Source organism: Kryptolebias marmoratus, linkage group LG19, assembly GCF_001649575.2.
Source record: "Kryptolebias marmoratus isolate JLee-2015 linkage group LG19, ASM164957v2, whole genome shotgun sequence".
Taxonomy (NCBI): Eukaryota; Metazoa; Chordata; class Actinopteri; order Cyprinodontiformes; family Rivulidae; genus Kryptolebias; species Kryptolebias marmoratus.
In genome coordinates, this window is record NC_051448.1 from 10,541,705 (window position 1) to 10,563,498 (window position 21,794).

The 21,794-nt window shown below is 42.1% G+C and overlaps 3 protein-coding genes across 4 annotated transcripts in view; all 3 read right to left on the reverse strand.

The window, feature by feature from the left end:
* nhsl1b (NHS-like 1b) overlaps positions 1 to 11,458 on the reverse strand; it is a 96,031-nt gene extending 84,573 nt beyond the window's left edge. Inside the window, exons 1-2 of one of the 2 annotated variants that reach the window (XM_017423267.3) lie at positions 11,327 to 11,458; positions 10,140 to 10,446 (exon numbers count right to left, since the gene is read on the reverse strand). In XM_017423267.3, the coding sequence (XP_017278756.1) occupies positions 10,140 to 10,446; positions 11,327 to 11,329 (310 nt within the window). In that variant the 5' untranslated portion in view covers positions 11,330 to 11,458. Of the gene's footprint in view, positions 1 to 10,139; positions 10,709 to 11,326 lie in introns of those variants that run through there. The other variant, XM_017423266.3, reaches the window with a different exon arrangement.
* Positions 6,380 to 21,794, reverse strand: part of lin9 (lin-9 DREAM MuvB core complex component) — a 29,386-nt gene continuing 13,971 nt past the window's right edge. Inside the window, exon 16 of the transcript XR_005234502.1 lies at positions 6,380 to 6,410. The gene's annotated coding sequence lies outside the window, so the exon portion shown is untranslated. The remainder of the gene's footprint in view (positions 6,411 to 21,794) is intronic.
* On the reverse strand, positions 12,976 to 21,361 carry acbd3 (acyl-Coenzyme A binding domain containing 3). Its single transcript, XM_017423172.3, has 8 exons — positions 21,076 to 21,361; positions 19,775 to 19,916; positions 17,640 to 17,780; positions 17,327 to 17,485; positions 17,040 to 17,214; positions 15,840 to 16,086; positions 15,455 to 15,739; positions 12,976 to 15,063 (listed from the first exon to the last, which is right to left on the reverse strand). The coding sequence occupies exons 1-8, from the start codon at positions 21,320 to 21,322 to the stop codon at positions 14,849 to 14,851; spliced, it is 1,611 nt and encodes a 536-aa protein (XP_017278661.1). The 5' UTR covers positions 21,323 to 21,361; the 3' UTR covers positions 12,976 to 14,848.

Here is a 21,794-nt window from a genome sequence, read left to right on the forward strand (position 1 = left end):
ATATGTCAGGAGGACAAATAACACCTTTTCTGTTCAAATTGCCAACCCGCCACAGTGGCGTGTGTGTTGATCAAATTCACCCGCCACTTCAAATATTTACCCGCATTTGGCGGGTGGCGGGTGCTAATTTCCACCCCTGATCTCAGAGCTTTTCTAAACAAACAAACACCTGTAGCTACAGAAAACAACTAATCAAACCACTATAATGCTAATAGCCTTGACCAATTGGACACGTGCTCTCAGTTTCCTTTCACACACAGCTGAGTCAATATTCCAAAACTTTAAGTTTTTGCATGCAAACCATTAAACCCTTTCTTGACTGAACAATAACATCAAACACTCCAAACCAGAAGTCTCAAATTTGTGCTGAGAATGTTTTTATGTTGAAAAAAAAAAAGGGGGGGTTATATTTATAATTTGACTGAAAAACCAGCAAAACCCACAGGGATTGGCACAGAGGACAAACTACAGCCAACAACAGCAAAAGAAAAATGCCAGAGAGACCAAAATATATTCTCAGAGGATTTGCTTTGTATCATAAAGGAAGCCGAAATGTCAAACTTTAATGCAGCCTAAACCAACATGCAGTTAGAGATCATAATTGCATTTCTCCACACCCATATTTTGAATAAACTAAAAGGTAAGGCAAATGTACACACACACAATCGATGAGCCTTCAGTCTCCAGCTGGGTCTGAAGAGATTAATCATTCTGTAGTAATAATGAAATAATATTCCTCATAATTCCCATCACAGACTTAAAAATTCCAGTTTTGCTATATGGCATAGTGAGGATCCCTCTGTTGATTTTGTAGGTTTGCCCACTTACAAACAAATAATCTCACTTTTTAATGGTAGTTTCATTTTAACAAAGTTCCAGTAGTGCTTCACTGCATTGAGGGGCCAACGGACGAGACCATGCACCATAAAATCTTGACAAGAACATTCTTCCCTCAGACAGAACACTGAAGATGGGCCATGGATGGATCTACCAGCATCACAATGACCCAAAACATACTTAGGGACTTAGGGATCCGGAGCAGCTAAAGAAGAAACACATTAAAGTCATGGAGTGGTCTAGCCAATTTCCAGACCTCAATCTTCTCTGTGCATGAACATACAAACAAAAGCGCACACAATGAGGTCTCTGTAGATAAGACAGGCAGCTAAATCTGCTACAGGGGAAAATTCAGTTGTCAATGGGGATTCCAGCTGGCAGTACGTCATAATTCATGGAGCAAGGAGCAAACATCCACAGGCCCTGCAGCGTTCAGGGAACAAAGTGGGACTGAGAAACGAGCCGAGGATCCGCTTCAGGCAGGAGATGAAAAAAATAAAAGTATTAAATTACAGCTAAATTACTGATGTAAGCCACTGCTAAACAAATTAGCAGAGCAAATAAAACTCAATCTCTGAGTGAACGTTCGAGTCTGTTCTACACATGAAGGCACGCAGGTCCCAACTGCAAGCTGAAATATCTAAAGCAACAAGTTGATAAGCCTTTTTTAATTAAACATTTTACAACTCTGCAGCAAACACAAAGTCAGATACATCAGATTTACTTATGAGTTGTGGAAATTGAGCCAATAAAATCTGTTTAGGTGATTGTTGACCAAAGGTTTGATTCTCTGTAAACCATGGAAAAGTCAAATTTCATTTTCTAGAGCTACCCCTAACCCTTCCCATACCCTTAGGGGAACTTTCTCATTGGTCCATTAACAATTTTTAGTTTCTTCTTCAATTCCAATTTTCCAGGAAGTGTACTTTCTAGGTACAGGAGCAACCTTGAGAAAGCCCGGTGTGTATGAGTGACTCAAACATAGTTTGTAGCATTCATTATTTACTCCATTATGTTCTATTACTAATACAGGCTTCACAGAAACCACTTAAACTCCAAACCTAGCATGCAATTCAGATATTTGATCGGAATTACTGATATTTTTTAGTGGCAGACCCACTGTTACAAATGTCAGACAAAGAAAAAAAAATAAATAAATCACAACCACTGATAGAAGTTGTACAATACAGGGTGTGGCATTTAATAAATCAGATTAATATAATGACAAAAACTGCTGACCCTTAACAGAAACTGAGGACAGCATATTCTCTGAACAGTCAGCAGGGTGGGGGCAAAGAAACGTTTTTAATAGCCCAGATTTGAGACAAAATTACAATTTTTTTCTGTTTAAAACTGTCAAAATACACAAAAACTAAAAACTAATGATTTTAAACTAAGAATAGGGTGTTTATGTGGCTTTCATCTATTAGAATTGGGATCATCTCTCTGCAGACTCCCTGGTGTAAGGGTAAAAACAGTTCACCTGAACACTGTCAACACCCTGATATCAGCTGCTGACAGTTCATACAAAGCTCCTTTTTCCACTGCAAAACTAGGAAAAAAACTTACTCAACCAAAACTAAATTAATCAACTTTTTCATTTGTTGTTCAGAAATCCAATTCATTATCACATATTTAGAGCTAAATCAAACAATATAGCAAAAAAAAAAAAAAGCAGATCAGCTAGCAGTGGTCTGAGTTGCTTAATACACTTAATGACCCTCTTATAACTCGTGTTGTTTATCCAGCTGAGGGAATTCCAGCCGTCCAAGGTCACTCATGTTTAGAAGGCTAAATTTATGCCTGAAAAATGTTGGCCAACAGCTGTTTTTAATGACTTATCTGCTGATCCAAATATAGTCGAAGAACCACCCAAACTTCTTGTTTTCCCACAACTAAGGAGAAGATGCAGCTCGTTTAGTTTCGTTCAAAATGGTCACATTTAATCAACACGGATTCAACGGCACCTCTTGCTTGCGCTGGACATAAATCCGTTGATGCTTACTGAATTATCGGTCCCTTAATGTCAAACAAGATAAAATGTAAATAAACGTGAGTCGTGGCTGTGTGAGCCTGCGTGCTCTAATGGGTGTGCGGGTTAAGTGGCAGATGTGGCAGAAGATTCTTGTTTACTTTTCCTGCTCATAGAGCGAGTGCACAATAAGCTGAGTGCAGTGTGTCCCCAGGCTTTGAGTGTCCATGCAGGATAACAACGGACTTTATGTCCCGGCTAGATGAGCTTCCACCTGCTGTAGTTTGTAATTACGCAGCGTATGGATGTGTGTTTGCCTGTCGGCCTCTTGTACACATCACTGATGGGCTGTAATATTACACAGGATGCAGTGTATCCTTTAGGTCGGTGCCATCAAAAGGCGGCTGTCGTGAAGCTTTAAATGACTCCTCTATATCTAGTGTAACATGTTTACAAAGATGCCTTTGTTGTCATTTCAAGCAGTGCCATAGGTGTGCCTAGAATCAACGCTGAGGACATCAGTTTAACACATGATGTACACAGCAGATGGCATCATATTGTAGGATCAATGAAAATGCTTATAAACCTATAAAACATATGTTTACTGACAAGTCAAAATAGACTACATAGAAATAAATGCATATTTTGAGTCCATAAAAATGTAATTCTTAGAAGGAAGCAAAATTACTGCATTATCAATGACCTGACTAACATATTCATGTAGTTAGTCAAGAAACCTGTGCTGGACCTTTAATACAAACTGTCATATCTTCAAAACTACTTACCTAGTCTGGTTCACAGCATGATTACAGAAAAGCAAACCTCATATGTAAAACATTAAATTCTGTACAAATAACAACAGCAAACATGCCCCATTATTTGAGGATGCTGCCTGTTCTCACAGCTCCATCAGCCAGCCAGGTTAGGTATGAAAATATTTTTAAAAAGAGCCTAAACTTAATTCTCCTCACATAAATCAAACTGCAACAACCTACTGGTGAACACATATTGATAATCACATAAAAAGAGAGATGTGTGATAAACAAACAAGGAGTACGGAGGAGTAAAAAAAAAAAAAAAAAAGTATAGAGTGAGCCTATAAGCTGATCATAAAAGAGATGAAGGGCGAGGATGAAGGGTGAGCAGGGGTCTTGTGTTTGTTGTAGTCAGTGTGGTGAAAAGGGGATCAAACACTAAACTTTGGAGGATGGACACACATGAGAGAGGAAAGGTCTGGAAACCATATGAAAGAACAGGAAGAGACAGAGGGGGGACGTAGGACAGGGAGTAAAGAAAGGGAAGAGAGGGAAAGCTGGGGGCAAAAAAAAAAAAGAGTGACTGACAATAGAATATCCTGGAGTGTCATGACACATCTGTGCAAACCCACACACACAGGAAAAAACATGCACAAGCTGTAAAATGTTTGAGTACAAGACTGTTTAACCTCTAATATTAACGTCTATAAATCAGTCTCTTTTACAATGTTTACGGTTTTAATTGGCTTGGACAGAAGCTGGGAAATTAAAGCATGGGCTCGTCTGTCATCGGGCGATTCTACCTGAGATTTAGCTCCCAGTTCTGCTGCGGTTTGTCTCTCGAGGAAACTCATTTGAACCCAAACATCTGCTCACATGTGATACTTTTCCTGTACAACAATAGCTGTGTAAAACTCTGGAGCCCGGCCTCAAAATGGAAATCCTCAGCTGCGCTGAAAAATAAACAAAGGCCTGAAATGAGAAAATGTTAACTGAGAGAAAAGCAAATACAAAACACAGATTTGTTTGCGACTGATCCTGCTAGGAGTAGGTGAATAATCGAGTCTTATCGTTAATTACAAATATGGCTTTCTGTAATTATGTAAACAATGAAACAGAACCCTTACTGTTCTGCAGTTTCATTAATGACGCCCTTAATCTTTTCCAGCTTTGCTCCTCATTAAACGCAAATTTAGCTCACCGTTTTGTTCAGATAAAGGGTGACAGACCGAGAGACTGGTAGAAAGTAAAACGTACTAAAAGATTTTACAGGTGACCTGGCGGCTGGGATCGTCATCCTCCCCAAATATTTGCCAAGTATCGTTCTAGTTACAGCAGCTCATACAGACCAACTAAAACCAAAGCAATGATTTTATCCAAGCTGCGAAGCCATGAGCGACATCATCTGTGACTACAGGAGGAAAAGAAACCAATCTTAATAGCTTTACTGCAATTACTTGTGTGGACAACAATATCAAAACCTCAGAATTTAAACTGTGTAAGAGAAGTAATTGGATCCATTTACTATCAATTTAGAGATATCCGTGATCAGGAAGTTAAGGAAGTACAAAGACAACACACTGAAGCATATATATTTCAATCTTTTGTAATTCCAAGACTAAAGTAATACTCTGATATCTCCATGATCATCTGAACACGCTTCAGAAATAAATTAGAGGACTTAAGACCTCCGAACAGTACGACTTCGGCTCGGTAAGGAGTAAGGCTGCAAAATTCTGCAAATCTTCAAAATTTAAAGTTTTCCAAGTGGATAAATGTGAATTTAAAATACTTAATTCTAATGGAAAGTTCCCAGAATTTTACCAGAAACTTGCCCCTCCTTTGCAACCTGCTTAAGGGCAACTGGTCTTGTGAAAGAGTCGTGAACTAATCAGGATCGGAGCCCATCGCGGGTAAAATACATCAGTGTTCGCTGCAGAACGACGCAGCATCTGCACACAGACACACACTTTTAAATTGAGCATTTTTCTTATTAAATTTCCTTTCAAATCGATTTCAGACTCACTCAGAACTATAAAGCAGAGAAAGTAAGAGGACCTCGCTGAGGAAAACTTATTTCTATGAACTAAACCTAATTTTCTAATTATACTCCTCTCAAATCAAGTCTGGATTGTGTCTAAATCCAGAGCGGACCAAACAGGGCCATGAGAGACAGCAGACACACACACACACACACCCATGTCAAACGCAGCTCAGTGATAACATCTCCCCGCTTATTCAAAAGCAACAACTCATTCCCAGTAATTTTCCCCATTTTTCCCCCCTCTCACTTTTTCTTTCTGTTTCTACTCGTTTCTTTTGTTCCTCGTGGGAGCAGGTCGCCCTCTAAAACCAGACTAGGCTCCTCTCTCTCTGGAACGAGTCCTGTGGGAACTGACTTGTGGATTCCGACTGCGTAATGACCGCTCTTCATCGATGAATGGAGGGGACCACAGAGAAACTGACTGAATAACGTCTAAAAGGGGACTGAAGTGAGCTAAACAGTGGTCTATACGTGCAGGAAATGAAATGTAATCATTTCGTTCAAGCTTGACGGTGATTCCAGAAGCGATACAACTTGGATCTCAGTCAAGAGGTTCGGCATCAGCGCCGTTATCTGAATAACTGAGGGGCAGTGTTCATCAGCGGGCAAGTCAAGAGTGCACATTCCCACACACACAAAGGTCTCTGAGAAGCACTTGAATATAGCAGCACACCCTAAACATGATAGCATGCAGCAGATGAAAGATCAGGCAAAGATGTATGCCTATATATATCTGGGGGATAGAGGTGGAATGCTAAGAGCTCTCTGTGTGTGTGTGTGTGTGTGTGTGTGTGTGTGTGTGAGGCGGTGAGACAAGACGAACTGCTGACATTACCAGGTCAGCTGGAAATACGCCTTTTCTGCTCTGCATTTGTGCTCTTAAGTGTCTCATAGGGAAGCCCGAAGTCCCTCCCAACTCCAATTAACCTTCATTAGTTTGACCTACATTTAATATTAAAATAGCACATTCCCAGTTCCTCCCAGGGCTCTATTTGGCACAAGACTTAAGTGTAAAACAGAGAGCTAAACTCGTCACCCTACGCATGCAAACAGGTCCTTGGTTTGATCAACACTAACAGTCTAAAAAGGCAGACGTTAAGGTGAAGTGGGATTTGGGTCCCCCATGCTTTGGAAATCTCAAAACTAAACACAATAATATAGTAACTGAGCTCCAAAAGCACATGTTTACAGAGCAGATCAGGTGTGTTGTCCTAAAATGGAAATGCCTAAAAAGACTTACCACATACGATTATGTTTAGTGACTTTTGTATTTACATTTTTATTTCTCTACATTTTCAAAGTTTAAAGTATATCCAGCTTATATATTTCTTATTACAGATTTTTCTTGGATAGTTGGTCAGTTTTTGAATAGTTATTATTTATCACTGGAGTGGTTTTTAGACCTGGACATTCAGACATTGCCTCAGATGCTTTCTGCCACAGGAGAACTGCTGTGAAGGTTTGTTGCACAACTTCTTGTGAACATGTTCAAAATTCAAGCGACGGGACTGTGAGGCTCTGCGACACACGAAGGGAAATCGAGAATCACCCCCTTAAAAAGAAACCATCCTAAGTTTTCCATCTTAGATTTTTCACAAGCTCCTATAAGTTTTCCCACGTCAGAGCCCAAAGCGGTCGTTTGGCCAAACCTAGTCAACGTGGTCCTTACTGGCCTCCTGCAGATATCCAAGGTTCCAAATCCAACTTTGTTTAAACTCCCCCCCCACTGAGGATTGACAGAACATAACCTCTGACCTAATGTCTGCTCCATCGGCTCAAATGAATTAATGCTACCATAATACACACAGGCAGGAGATTTCATTCGCCCTGTTCTGTCCTACCATGATTACCTGCAGCGGATGCACACATGCCGCTCTAACAGGGCCCTTCTCTCAACAGCAGCCTTCACGCATAAAGGGGCCCCTCGGCGGTAATATGATCCGTCTCTGTCCGGAGGTTCGACCCTCAGCCGTAGGAGACAACACGGTGACCAGCAGCTGTTTCACGTTTGCATAAACTGTATAAGCTCATAAAATGATCCAACACTGCAAACACTGAGCTTACACCTCCACTCAAAGACAATGTAGGGTTATCAAAAAGTTGAGGATAAGGCCTTCATTATAAGCAGTTCTACACGTATCACTTTGTAAACTCTGTATCAACATTAGTTGTGAAATAGTCCAACGTGAAGTCACACACACACGTTAAACAGTAACTTTCATTCAAAATGTCACCAGCTGGTTTGTTTGACACATTCAAATCGAGCACTCCCTTCCTGGAGAAACACCGGAGGGCACCTCATGAGGCAGGTGTTTTTTTCGACGTGAAAAGATTTAGAGCGGAGCTGACAGGTTTGTTGCTGTAATAAACTTACAAATCGGGCCCTCTGCGCACCCAGCGTGGCACTCGGGGTCACGTGCAAACTGGCACAACAGAACGTAACGAGCAGAGCTCCTCTCGGCTCTCTGACTTCTTCTTCGGCCACTGCCTCTGGCTGAGCGATGAACTGATGAAAACACGGTCCCGCTTTCAAACTCCAACAGGGGACAGGAGCTGCAGAGTTAGGACATGTGGTGAATCTAATGCTAAACCCATGGAGTCCATCGTGAAGAAGGTCCCCCTTACAGCATGCTTGGAAGCGCCTTCAGCCTATTGCTCATGAAACGTTCGCCTGCGTCTGGGATCCGTCAGCTCGGCTTATTTCCCCATAACAAGTTTTGACTCTGCAAAAGTGAGTCACCGTCAGATCCAACACATGGTGAACCAACGAAATATCACAAGGATGAGAAAAAAAGGAAACAAAAGCATGTGAGTCAGAACTGAAACCCTCCATTCTCGTGAATGTTCAGTGAAATTCAGTCTGGTCTCCTGAGTCCAAGCATGAACCAAGCTTAAGAGGCAAATCAGATAAACAAAAAAGGATCCGCGCCGGAAATCAGAGAGTAACTCTAACCCGTAATTACAGCGTTTAAAAGGAATTAACACAAAACAACCCGGGAAAAAAGACAACAGCAATCTAAAGAAGCTCTACCACACAGATCTGTATCACATGAGATGAAAAGGGCCGACCTATCTCAGGTTTTCAGGTAATGTTGTTGACTCAGACACTACAGTATGAGCCAATGTCTGAGTTAATACACAACTACAAGGAGTAGCTTTACGGCGGCAGCAAACGAAGCACGTCGAGTCGGCGAGTGGAATTTCCATTTATCTCAGGGTTTACCACATAAAACCGTGGGAACAAACGCTTCCCCCAAGCCCCGAACGCAGGTGGTGAAATCTGTGCCGGGAGGAAATCCATCACTTCTGACAGGGGACGACGTGAGCGTCCCCGTTAACAGAAGTCCCAATAAAGACAAACACAGCCATGTGTTCGGAGGACACAGGTCGCCCCTTGTTTGCTCGGGTCGGCGGACAAAATGTGACAGCCTCCTTGGACGTGAGCAGCTCCTCTTCACGTAAACATCACCCCCACGCAGAAAGGCGAGGAATAACGATAATGCAGGCGTCTGTCACCAAAATAACTTATAAGACCAACTTTTAATCGAACTTACTCGCATCATGCCACAGCTAATCCACATCCTGCAACTCAAACATACCTAAAATTCAGTCAGCTTTACAGATAACCTAAAATCTGGTGTGGTAGTAGCTGAGGCTGATCCCCAACACCGACTGCACAAGACTTTTGTTTAAAACTTCGCCATTTGTCCCCTGAATGTCCCGTGAACAATCACACGGATTTTAATGAAACTTTCAGGACATAATCGCGGGACATTCCTCTAGAACCCATTAACGTTTGGAGCCGATCCAATCTAAGATGGCCGCCACAGCCAGCTAACCTTAGAAAACACAGAAATGGCTATAATTGCGTTAATTTTACACACTTTGTGCTAAAATTTGACGCGGCTGCAGCTGAGAGTGCTACTCAGTGCGTGGGATCTTTGCTTCAAGCTTTAGCATTAACAGTAGGAGTAAACCCCGTTTGTCTGTTAGCAAAATATCTAATGAAGAAGTGGATGGATTTTAATGAAAACTTTCAGACAGCAATCATCAGACCCACATCTACAACCGATTAGCTGCAGATACTGCGATTTAATTTGGTGTGGTAATAGCTGAGAGTCATCCCCAACTCATACTCGGCGAGGATCATATTGTGATGTTGCATGAGATTGCTTGTGTTGTTTTCCAGGTTTGACCAAAACGGCTATAACTCCTAAATTAACTAAATCTGAAACTCTGAAAGGCGGCGGGTGATATGCATTCCTTCAAGCCACCCAGGACATGGTAAATCCAAACAAAGTTAAAAACAGAAACAACTGGATGAATAGAAGTCCATATTTTTCCCCTTTGTTGGAGTTCTTAAAAGAAAAGGGTCAAAAGGACAGTAGCACCTGTCTCCTATTAGGGTACTTTGCATCCCAAATCTAAGAGATTTGTTTTTAAAGTTGTTTTTCTCTGTGTGAGAATATATCAGGAGCAACTGTGGGCACACCAAGGAATAAAAACAAAAATAAAAGTTGTCCAAACTCACGGATTTTGACTTTCTTGGGGTCCAGCCTGAGCACCTCGCTGTGCAGACTGTACAGCCGCCCCTGAATCCTGCAGGACCTCCTGAACACCGTGCCCGCCTCCATTTCGATGCCCAGGAAGATGTCGCTGGCATGCCGGGAGAGGTCCGAGAGCTGCTGGATGACGCTGGTGAAAGTGTGACAGCTGACCTCGTCCAGGGACGAGAACAGGACGGGCTTCTTGGCTCCTCTGCGCCTCCCGGTCTCTACCCTCGGTCTCCAGACGTCCCTCGCCGCCAACCTGCTCACCCGCCGCGGCTCCACCGTCCTCTGATGGAAGGGCATGTTCAAATCATACCAATAATACGAGCGAGCCCGAAAACTACAAAAAATGTTTCAAAACACTAAAGCAACCCCCCTAAAAAACTACATTCCTGCGATCATTTTCGCTGCTGAGGGAGCCCCTCGCTCCCGCCGGATCTTATTGTGTTATTCAAAAAAAAAGGGACGCGAAACTGCTGAACACCGGAGAGCCTGTTCAAAATTCACAAGAACAAAAAAAAACTCAGCAGGAAAAGTGAGCGGAAAGAAGCGCAAAGAAAAGCCCGGAGAACGCTCCAACCACCTGTAGCGACTGGAGCCGGAGCCGGAGCGGGAGCCGAGAGGTTACCTGCCCGCCTTCGAGCGGAACTGAGGCGGCTCGGCTCCACGGAAAACCCGGAGCGGGTTCATCAGAACACCGAACAACCGGACGGCTTCAAACGGGGTTTAGGTTTTTTTTTAACAAATGTTTTATGTCTTCAAACCCTTTTTTAATCCCACAACCACGATTTTCTGTTTTTATATTTTAAAGTTTAGGTGTTTTTTTGTTTTGTATGTTATTGGGTTTTTTTTTTTTTTACACCACAGACCTGAACAAAACAAATCACACAAATCAGTCAAACCTGGAACATTTACACAATGGACTGAAGTAAAAGTATGTTAGTAATATGCACTGATTGATTTTAGTTAGCTAGAAGCTAAAAGTAGCTAGAAGCAGAAAGAAGCAAAAAGATAAAGCTAGAATGCTGACTCGCATTCACATTAATTATTTCCTGTTATTTTTTTCTGTGCTTTTTCACAAACTACACAACATATGTAGTTTAAAAAAAAAAAAAGTTTAAAATTTATACACAATGACCCAAGAAGTGTTGAAGAAAAAAACTATTACCATCCAACATCTGTCCTGGCTTTGTGGCAGCTATTACTTCCTCAGGTTCAGAACAACTTGTTTTAAATTTAAACAAATTGTAAAGTATTTTAGATACACAAACATCCTGATGTTGATGCTTGAACTAACCTGTGGCTGTGGAGGAGGCTTTTAAGGAGCATTAATGAGCTTCACCTGTGCTTTTTCTGCACAGAAACTCTGACCAGTTTCCAGTGCACCCCCTGGTGTCTGTGAGTGAACACAACAACTGTAAGGTGTAGCAACAACAACAACTAACTGGCAAGTATTCCTAACAGTTTTCTCATGGTTCAGCAAACTGGAAATCTTCCAGCCTCTTCCTTCCTTCCCAGCTGAGGGACACTCTGTTGCGACAGCTTGAAAAAGTGACTCAATATTTACGAGGTAAGTGCTGATATAATCAGCCGGATGATGTGTGTGTGACCAGATGTGACAGCCAATGTGACTCATAAAAAAAATAAAAATTAAGAAAGCAGTACAGGCAGGGGTGATCATCCTGTCACACATGAGTAAGACCCACATCTGTCCTTCCCTTGGCAGAAAAGGTGTTTCACAGGAAAGCAGCACGAGGGTGAAAAGAGGAACCAGCTTTGGTGGCGTTTTGTTGTCCCAAGGTCGTCGTTTGTGTCCTCGCACTCCTGCCCTTTCCGTTTGCTCGGATATATGCTCTGAAAGTGAAAATAGCTTCACACGTGCCAACTTTTCTTTTGTTACTAGAAAGGAAACACCACTGTTAAGACGAGAGGGGGAAAAAAGCATTCAGTGTGAAAATGGAGCGAATGCTGAATGACATTTGCTTAAACTGAGTTGTTAAAGCTGAAAGGAGCAAAATGCCAGCTGAAAGCTAAATTTTGCAAAAGGCTGGCTAGAGGTTAAGTAGCAAAAAGGTAGCTAAAAGCAGCAGAACGCTCTAGGTAAAAGCAGCAAAAGGCAAGCTAAAAGTTGCAAAAAGCTAACAGCTAAAAAGCAGAAGAAAACAAAAAGGATCCAGAAGCAGAGAAAATTTGAAAGAATTGAAATAATATTAATGTATTCCTAAAAGGGAAAATATTTATTTTATAAATATTATTTTAAGTATGAAAGTGACAAAAAAACCCCAGGAATTTATAACACGCATCTCCTGAATGAGCTAAACGTTTTGTTGCATGAACAGCTAAAATAAGTCTCAAGGGCTAGCTAAAAGCTAAATCTAGACATGGATAGCTAGTAGCTAAAAGTAGCAAAAGGCTACGTGAATGCTAAAGTAGTAACTGCAGCCAAAATCTAAAAGAAAAAAAAGGCTTGTAAAAACTAAAAAGTAGCAAAATGGTAGGGCTAAAAGCAGCAAAAGTTCAACCAAAGGACAAGCTAAAAGTTAAAGTTAGCAGCTAAAAATGAAAAGTAGCATAAGAAGACAAAAACAGAAAGTCCGCTGAAGCAGATTTCAAAGAGAACAGAGTCAATGAAGGACTTCAAGAGATCTCAATGTACTTGTGATTAAATACTTTGAAAAGTACTAAAGTTATAAAAACAGAAGTCCTAGCACTCCATCTCCTGAACGTTTGGATATACGATCACCTAAAAAACAAATAAAACACAAAGTATGCATATGTAGTTAGAAGGTTAATTTTTAAAAAAGGCGAACACAATTGTTTAGAGGAAGATAACTTTAATCAAGATTAAATATATGCCCAAAAAGATTTTGCAACTCCTAGGAGTTCTGAAAGAGTCAAACAATAAGAAAAAGATGAGTTTTTTTTTCCTGTCATACCAATAAAGTCTTACAGTTTCATACTTCTTCTGACAAGATATGGGTAAAACAGAACTCTTTCACCTTAATATACAGTGCAAATTAATTTGCAAAACCATAGCCTTCTTCCATATCTGAAACCCACACATAAACTTATTTATAGAATATTTACACACAGGGTTTGAAGAACTCAAATCGGCTCGTGACCAATAAGAAAACGCGTCTGTGGGTGAGAATGCCATTGAACTTTATGGCTAGACCGAGCCATAGTGAAAGTTTAATACACAAAAATCACTGAATGGATAAGAAACGGGTGAACTGAAATTATCAAACTGTTCGCCTGTACGCACACGAAGAATGCACAGTGTGATAAAAGAGGGGGGAATAATCTTCCAACACAATCCTCCATCTTCTAAAAAATAAAAAAAAAACCTTCATACAGAGAAACGCACGAATGAAAAGAGTTTGACGAGACTTCAAAACCTGAAGAAACACATCTGAATTAGCAGGAAAAATAAGCCAGTTTTTTTTTTTTCTCTCACGATGCTTGAGATGACGACTGACGACGGCACGAAGGACAAGAACGGAACGCGGCGCTCAGCTTTTAGAGGCGTAACAGGGTGTCGTGACCTGAAAAATGTGGCTCGCTGGTCGTCAAGCGTCACCACGAGCATGCCAGAACTCTAAAAAACAGATACTCCGAGTTACACTAAACAGAAACTGATGTTTAATAAAATGTGAACAGCTGACGGGTTAAGTAGACTTCAGTGGCAAAACCATAAAAAAACTGAAGGATCTTAACATTTAAAACTTCTTCCTACAAGGCATAGTGATTCTTTTTATTATATTTTATGACCTGCATGCTTGTTTATCCTCCCTCCCTTAACTCTCAAGTAACTGAACGACTTCTTGACCATCCTTCATTAATTTTGGCAGTAGTCTAATCCTTTGACAGAGTGCAGCAATCCTTTAAATTCATAAAGCTGAGAAGAGCATGAATTTATGTGCAGGAAAACACAAAGAGACCACCGCTTCTGCTAAACACTCCTCTCGTAACTTCATGTGTTATGGTGACTAGGGAGTAGAGCAACACGCTAATGCTTTACAACAAAAACCAGGATTAGGTTGGTGAGTACTGATGGTTTTAATGTAGAATTAAGCAAAGACCAGACGATCTCTGTGTAAAAGGCATAGTGTTATGAAGCACATTTGCAATATTCACTGGATTCCCCCCCCCACCCACATTGTCTGTGTTCTCACAGGATAAACAATCAGTATTTCCACCAAACAGGAAGCGTTGGTTCACAGTGTCGAACATACCAAGTTTCCAGTTATGGTTGTGAGAGTCCGTCGGGGCACGGGCAGCCGCGAGGCCAAGCTGGGCCGGCGTGGTCAGGAGGAGGAGGAGGAGGAGGAGGAGCCCGGGTGGAAACAAAAAGTGGTCAAACACGAGTTAGGAGGACAGTCCTACAGCTTGGTGTATATGGTGCAGCAAGGACAGGTAGTGACTTTACAACAGAACAGCTCTCTCTGCTCCCAAAGGGCTCAATCACTGTATGTAGCATGGATGGAACTTGGGTCACGCACACACACACGCATACATAAATCCAATCTCCAAATAGGGGTTCCAGATGCGTCTCTTTGTCTCCCTCTGGTGGTTTTTGTCCATAATAGATCGACTCCCTTCACAAACACACACACACAGATACAGGTCGCCTTCACGCACAAATATGAACAAATGCTCTCCTCGGCTCTCCCCGTATCTTGATTCAGGCTTATCTGGTGTAGTAGACTCTGTAGTAAACGCTCTTGGAGCGCCAGAGCGAATACGAGTTGTCGAACTTGAGGAGGTAGACTCCGCGCCCGGGGTACTGGTGGCTGCCGGCGTACACCTCCTCGTGACAGTCCCGCCGGTAAACCGGCACAATCTCATCCACGTGGGGCTTCCCCGCCTCCTTCTTCGCCTTCTCCTCTTCGGTGGGAGGATCGCCTGAGGGCAGAAGATCAAGATGTAAGCGGCTGGGCAAAAAGAACAAGCCATAAGAACCAGCAGGTTTTGCTCACAACAGGTGGTTGTGAGCAAATGGGTACTTAATTATGAAGTTTCAACCACATGAAGAGCTACAAAAATGCAAACCAACAATTTGATGAACTGATAAAATCTTTCGAATGATGACTGATTCCAGTGAGAATGCAGCTTTAAAGCCAAACCCCAAAGCAGAAATATGGCACGTAGTGCAAGTTTCAATCCAGCAACTCAAGAAACAGAAAATGCCATCAAACTTTAAACAGTCTTACACATGATGACATGAGCACCAAATGAAAATCTGTCACCCACAATGCCTTGAAATTCATTTTGCAACACGGCCGTAATCCTTTACCTTCTTCGTCCTCGTCTTCATCGCTGGACTCCGACACGTGCACGCTGACCGAGGCGGAGGCAGCGTCCGTCCACTCGAAGAACACGCCGAAGCCGATGTCATAATAGTCTGTGGCGAACTCCCAGAACAGGTAGGACCCCTCCTCGTGGGTGGGCACGCGCACCGTGACCACCTCGCCGCGCCCCACCGTGATCACGCTGTCCGGATCCTGGCGGATCTTCTCCTTGAAGTCCTTGATCTGCGGCCGGGTCCACATCGAGGGCGCCGCTATGACTGGGGGGGAGTCTGCCATGACGGAAAGAGGTGGAGACATTTTGTTGAGGCATGACATTTTGTCTGTCAAATTAGCTGAATTCATTTTGTTTCAGAGCTGCAGCGCACTGACCTAATAAAGGCCCGTTTTCTGAGACCTCCTCTGCCGGCTCAGGCTCAGGCTCCCGGTCCATGCTCTCCGAGTAAGAGTCTGACTGGCCTCCGTTGACCGTCGGAGCTTCGTCGCCTGCAAGCGGCGAAGCGGCGCTCAGCGGACCGGCTGCTGAGGCAGAGATGGGTTCCCTGCTGTTAAAGCTGCTGGAGTCCAGGGCGCCCTGCACCGCTGCGTCAGCCTGCAGTTGCTGCTTCTGTAAGGCCGCCTGGGACAAGAGGAGGACAGGACGAGATTGACATCGTAATTAGTGACAAAATAAACAGAGCAGGTTGTCTGAGGAGGACAGAGGAGCATTAACTGCTGCAGACTAAAACCAAATGTATGATCTACAGTTGCAAAGACAGAACAGCACTCTTCATGTTGATACAAGAAGATTAAAGTTTACATTTTATTACATTTTGATTATTCTGTTAAAATGATTTTGGCACAAGCCTAACACACTGCAAGCATTACAGTCTATTCAAACATGAAGTGTGTAAGTACACTTACAGCAGAAATTCTTGATGACGTAATGAGCATTTTTGTCTTATTTTCTATTAACTTGTCATTTTGGTCTCAAATCACTGGAGTAACTGCACACGCAGAGGTTTCTGAATGAACTATACTGACTCAGCTTTTATCATTTTTTCGTATTAACAAAGAATTGTTAGAATACATCTTCAGGTAATATCTCACTGGGCTGTAACTGCTGCAGACTGGTTGGCGACTCGTATTTTAAGAGAAAATAGTGAGAAAACAGCAGGAAATCCAGTTGCAGTCCTACTTGCGACCAAGCGACCAGTGAGCTGTGCGGCAGTATTTTGTACAAGCAGTTTAAAAAATAAATAACATTTATATTCAGACTCAGGGACAAACAGTAAAGATGTATTAGTTGATCTTAAAAGGTCCTCTCATAGTCACAGATAGCCAATAGATCCGCTAAATAAAGGTGGGGCAAGACAGTTAAGAGAGTCAAAAACCAGCTCGAGCGTTCTAGAAAAAGGGTTGGAGACGCTCATGACGACTGACTATTCCAAGAGAAAGTTTGTCGCTCAAACGTTTGCGAACATTTCATGACATTTTGGAGACTGAGATACTGTATTTACCAATACTCGTCTTAAATATTCCCATATTCAGAACAGTAGAAGTTCAAATCTGTATCCATGTGTCACATCCTACCTGCTGCTGGGCCAGCTGGACCTGGTAGAGCTGCTGCATGTACTGCTGGTAGTGCTGCTCCTGAAGCTGGCGGATGAGGCTCAGCTGTTGCTCCGGGCTGTTGGGGTACTGCTGCGCGGCGTACTGTTGGAACTGCACCGCCGTCTGAGCGTTCAAGGCTGCCATTATCTGCTGCCTGGTTAAAGCAACCAAGAAAATGAACAGGGTAAGGAATAGGAAGACGACAACAAAAGATTTGTACCGATATAGACACGATTTTGAACAAATACTTTAAAGGATAAACGCACTTCTGTTGCTCGATCCGTAGCCTCTCCTCCTCTGCCTGCCTCCTCTCCTCCTCCTCTCTTCTCAGCCTCTCCTCCTCCTCAAGCCGCCGTCTCTCCTCCTCCTGTCTTTGTCGGTCCCTCTCCTCCTCCTCTTGCCTCAGTCGCTCCTCCTCCTCTTTCCTGAGGACAAAATTTTAAAAAATGCACACAAACATATGAGCTAAAACTAAGCATTTATAAATACTCAGCAATGAAAAATATTTCTCCTTCATAACAGTATCAGGCTAGCTTTAAACTAACCCGCTCAGGCCGAGGGGACATTTAGACACCTCACCTTTTCCTCTCCTGCTCCTCCCTTTCGATCTTGTGTGATATGACGTAAGGAGCAAAAAGGTTACAGCACTTGTTGAGCAGCTTGACAAACTCCACCATGGCCTCCTCCTTCTCCATGTTCCCTAGGGAGGCCCACTCTTTCCTGCAGCCAGAGGAACACAGAGGTGAGCTTGACCAATGAAATTAAAGTAATATGAATTAATAATGTTTTCCTTTTTATTAAAAGGTGTAGTACAAAAAAGGCTTGTATCCATCAGATGTTTTGATTGTTAATCCAAAGCAACTATTAGGGGTTAAATGGACTGTACTTATATATATGGAGCCTTTCTAGTCAACCAGGCCACTGAAAGTGCTTTACAGCACAATCTGTGTCCTCATTTACCCATCCACACACACACACACACACACACACACAACTACATCTCTACAAAGCTAATCTGAATAAATCATTCTATAGAGACTAATCAGGGCTTTAGATCACATTCGTTCGTTGGGGCTCATCGGAGGCAGTGAGGGGTTCAGTGTCTTGCTCAGGAACACTTTGTCATACTGGTGGAATCGAACCTCCAAGACGACTGCTCTAACCACTGATCCACAGCCGCCTCCCAGGGGTGTCCAGTCCTGGTCCTGGAGGACCACTATCCTGCATGCTTTTGTTGTTTCTCTGCTTCAACACACCTCAATAGTTGACTTACCCCGTCAGCGTTTCAAGCTCTGCAGAAGCCTTTAATCACTCCTTCATTCAAAGCAGGTGTGTTAAAACAGGGAAACAACTAAAACATGTAACATAGTGACTCTCCAGGACCAGGACTGGACACCACTGGCTTATATGAACCATTTAATGTCAAAACTACTGCCTGAGTGTTTCCTTTGAAACAGAAAAAATGGAAAGCCCTATTATTTCTGCAATGACGAAAACGTGAACAGATATGAACATTTCAAATGGAATTTACAGTAAAAATAAAACAAATGTCACAGAATTTTGTTAAAGGCTTTTTTTCCCCATGTGACGTTCACAATGAATGAGACAATTTTAGCCGCGGCAGCCTGTAGCTACCTGCGACGAGTGGAGGGGATTACAGAGAGAAATAAAACAATCTGCTGCAGGCACACAGGGTTAAGGACATTTAACACAAAGCAAAAGGTTTGTAACAAAACTATACCCAAACAACTGTTTTGTCAGCACGTAACTGACTGCAACAGCAAGAAAATAAGTGGCAAATAAGATATTAAAATAAATAATAATTATTATAAAATTATGCTTAGTTTAGGTACAGCTTGAACTGAAAGCAGTCCAGCAAAACTTCAGGTGAAAAAGTCACTGTCAACAAAACAACAAAATATCCTCCTCCTCCTCAGTGAATCAGATATCACATTTATAATAAAACAGTTTCAAACTAAATTTTCTGGACTAACAATGAAATATAGTGGGGGGGGGTTAAGTTTACATGTCAAGCACTTTTTGATTTAATTTTTTTGTTAATGTGCTGCACCTATGATTAAAAAAAAACAAAAAAAAAAACCCCACTAAATACAGCTCAGTCCCTACCAAAAGTGTACCCCATAGTTCGTAATAAATGAGCAAAACGCAGCAGAATCACATTTTGTTGCCAACAATTAAAAGTTGATTGTTTACACTAGAACACTGACGACTTCACTTCAGACACGTGACGGACATCGAGTCAGTAAAAATAATCCCAGATGGATCAGAAGGAAATGAGTCATGATGAGATATTCTGAACTCTAATTTCTGTAACTGAATTTAGTTCTAAACAAAAGCGTGGAATATTGGCCATTTTCTAACACAATTTTTATGAAAATTTGTTCCGAGTTTGAGTTATATTAACCCCAAAACAATCATTTAATGATGTAGAAACTATGTTAGAAGCGTAAAGATTAAAATCAAAACCACTGAAAAATGTTGTTATTTGACAGCTTATGACTTTAAGCACCTGAATAACCTCTGGATGTTCAGTTATATTTGTTCTAAATTGTTAACATTCATAATAGGTGGATATATTACTGATTAATAATTGAAATTTTATTCATCTGCCATATACTAAGGCACGTCTTAGGTGGAAAAAATGTGGCTAGATGATCCTAAAACACAAATTTCAGAGACAGAATTTGGGTTACCTGCGGTCGTTGCCCAGGACATCAAAGAAGCCGACCTCCGGCGAAGCGTCAGGATTGTAGGGGCCCAGCAGCACCTGCTTGTGAAGGGCCACCAGCCGGAGCTTCTCCTCGTAGGTCGGGTGGAAGGCTTTGCCGTCTTTATCTGAGAGCGCAGGGCGGCAACGCGGGAGAAATTATTTGTTGTTATGGCCCACCCGCACCCCAAACTCCAAAATGCTGCTGCATTATGCAACAAAAAAAAAAAAGTGGCCTGTAGAGCAAAATGATTGAAAAAAAAAAGCAGCATATACTGTTGTAAGAAAAAAAAACATTTGCAAAGAATGAAACATACTTTTAGCCCCATTTGAGGGCAACATTTATACCAAACAAAAACAAAATAATAATAAAAATCAGGACCAGTTTGAACCCTGAGATCAGGTCGTCAGCCCATCAGTTGAGATAAGCTAAGCAGGAGGCAGGATTGTAGGTAAATAGTTACACCTAACCCTGACTGACACACTGACACAAAACACAAAGCAGAGATTTCTATTAGTGTGGCAAACAGCCCCAAACCTGTTTGTACAGTCACCACAAGTGTACAAAAAAACCTCTTATAGCCAGTATCGGGAAATTGCTTCCACTATTAAATATCTAAATAGTGACATATTCAAGATCATGCCTTTATATTGGCAGAAAGTTCAAATGGGAGTGGCGTTAATCTTTATTTAGCCTGTAAATCAAACTCGTGGTCACACTGACTGCAACTTCTTGTGCTTTAAAGCAGTTTTGAACCCATTATAGTCGATTTTTTTTCCTCAAAATAACTTTCCATCAAGGAAGCAGGGACATATTTTCTCCCAACTTGATCGTGGATAAACCCTGCAGCTGTAAAAGCTCCCTATGCGCAGGCCGTGTTAAATTACAGCTCTCAAACAAATCACATTTCAAATATATCTGTTTTAATGGAGCAGTTCAGTTCCACGCTGACCCGAGCTGCTCTGTTTAAACCCACAAATGCGAGGAAACAGCAGCTAGCACAACGGGAGGGAATGTATTTCGGCCACATATAAAAAAAACATACAAACAAAATGGATTGCTCGACAGGTTTTGAGTGGGTTTCAGCATTTATCGGTCGGCTAACAGGTTCGGGAGCTAACATAACGCTGCGGGTGACAGTTAGCGGCTAATGTTAGCATCCTGCTAAACTGATTCAGAGCGTGACTGGCCTCACAACAACACCACAACAGCTCCGAGAAAACCCCGCCGCCCACCCGCGTCTGTTCCGGAGCGTAAAAGCAAAAAAAAAAATAATAATAAAATACCTTTGAAAAATTTCAGGGCCATCCCGTACAGATCCTGCAGAGGAAAGCCCCATTTCCCCTCTATCGCCGATTTCTCGCCATCTTCGCCCCCAGCGTCAACCGGCGTTTCGGTGCCCGGTTCGGACGGGACGGGGTTCGGCTCCTCGCACTCCGGGTCTGGACTGAGGGTGAGGCCATCGATGGAAACTTCGAGCCGGCTGGATGTAGCGCTGTTGAGGTCGCCGCTCTGAACCTCCGTCGCCATCATTGTAGACTGTCAGCTGAAGCGGCCACGTACCTACTTCCGGTTAATCCTGGCGGAAGTTCCGGTTTTGTTTCGCCACTTAAATAGTGACGAAGCCTTAAACCGTGGGGACGAACACTGGATCTGGAAATATTCGTACTTTCTTTTTTATAATAACCCTTTTACATCTTTGTAAATAACATGAAATATATTTTAAACGAAAGAGTGACACAATAAAAGAGAAAAGGTTAAATCAAATCCATATTTTGCTGTTTACAACACTTTCCTACTAGAAGTGGCCCATGAGTCAAGGGTCTTCTCTGATTAATGTTTCTTAGGAATTTATTTATGATTATTTAGACAAAAAAAAACAGACAAGTCCAATTAAAATCCAATAACATGTGATCCAATTTAATCCATTTAGTTCATTCCACTTAGACCTCAATCCAGTCTATTCCAATCCATTTAAAAATAATTATTTTCAGTACATCATGAA

What these genes read in the sequence shown, in the direction of transcription:
- acbd3 (XM_017423172.3), bottom strand. Translation starts at nt 21,322, where the DNA reads ATGATGGCGACGGAGGTTCAGAGCGGCGACCTCAACAGCGCTACATCC. An exon ending in CTACGGATCGAGCAACAGAA is followed by an intron (nt 17,215 to 17,326) that starts GTGCGTTTATCC and finishes TGCTTTAACCAG; the next exon opens with GCAGCAGATAATGGCAGCCT. An exon ending in TCCAGCTGGCCCAGCAGCAG is followed by an intron (nt 16,087 to 17,039) that starts GTAGGATGTGAC and finishes CTCTTGTCCCAG; the next exon opens with GCGGCCTTACAGAAGCAGCA.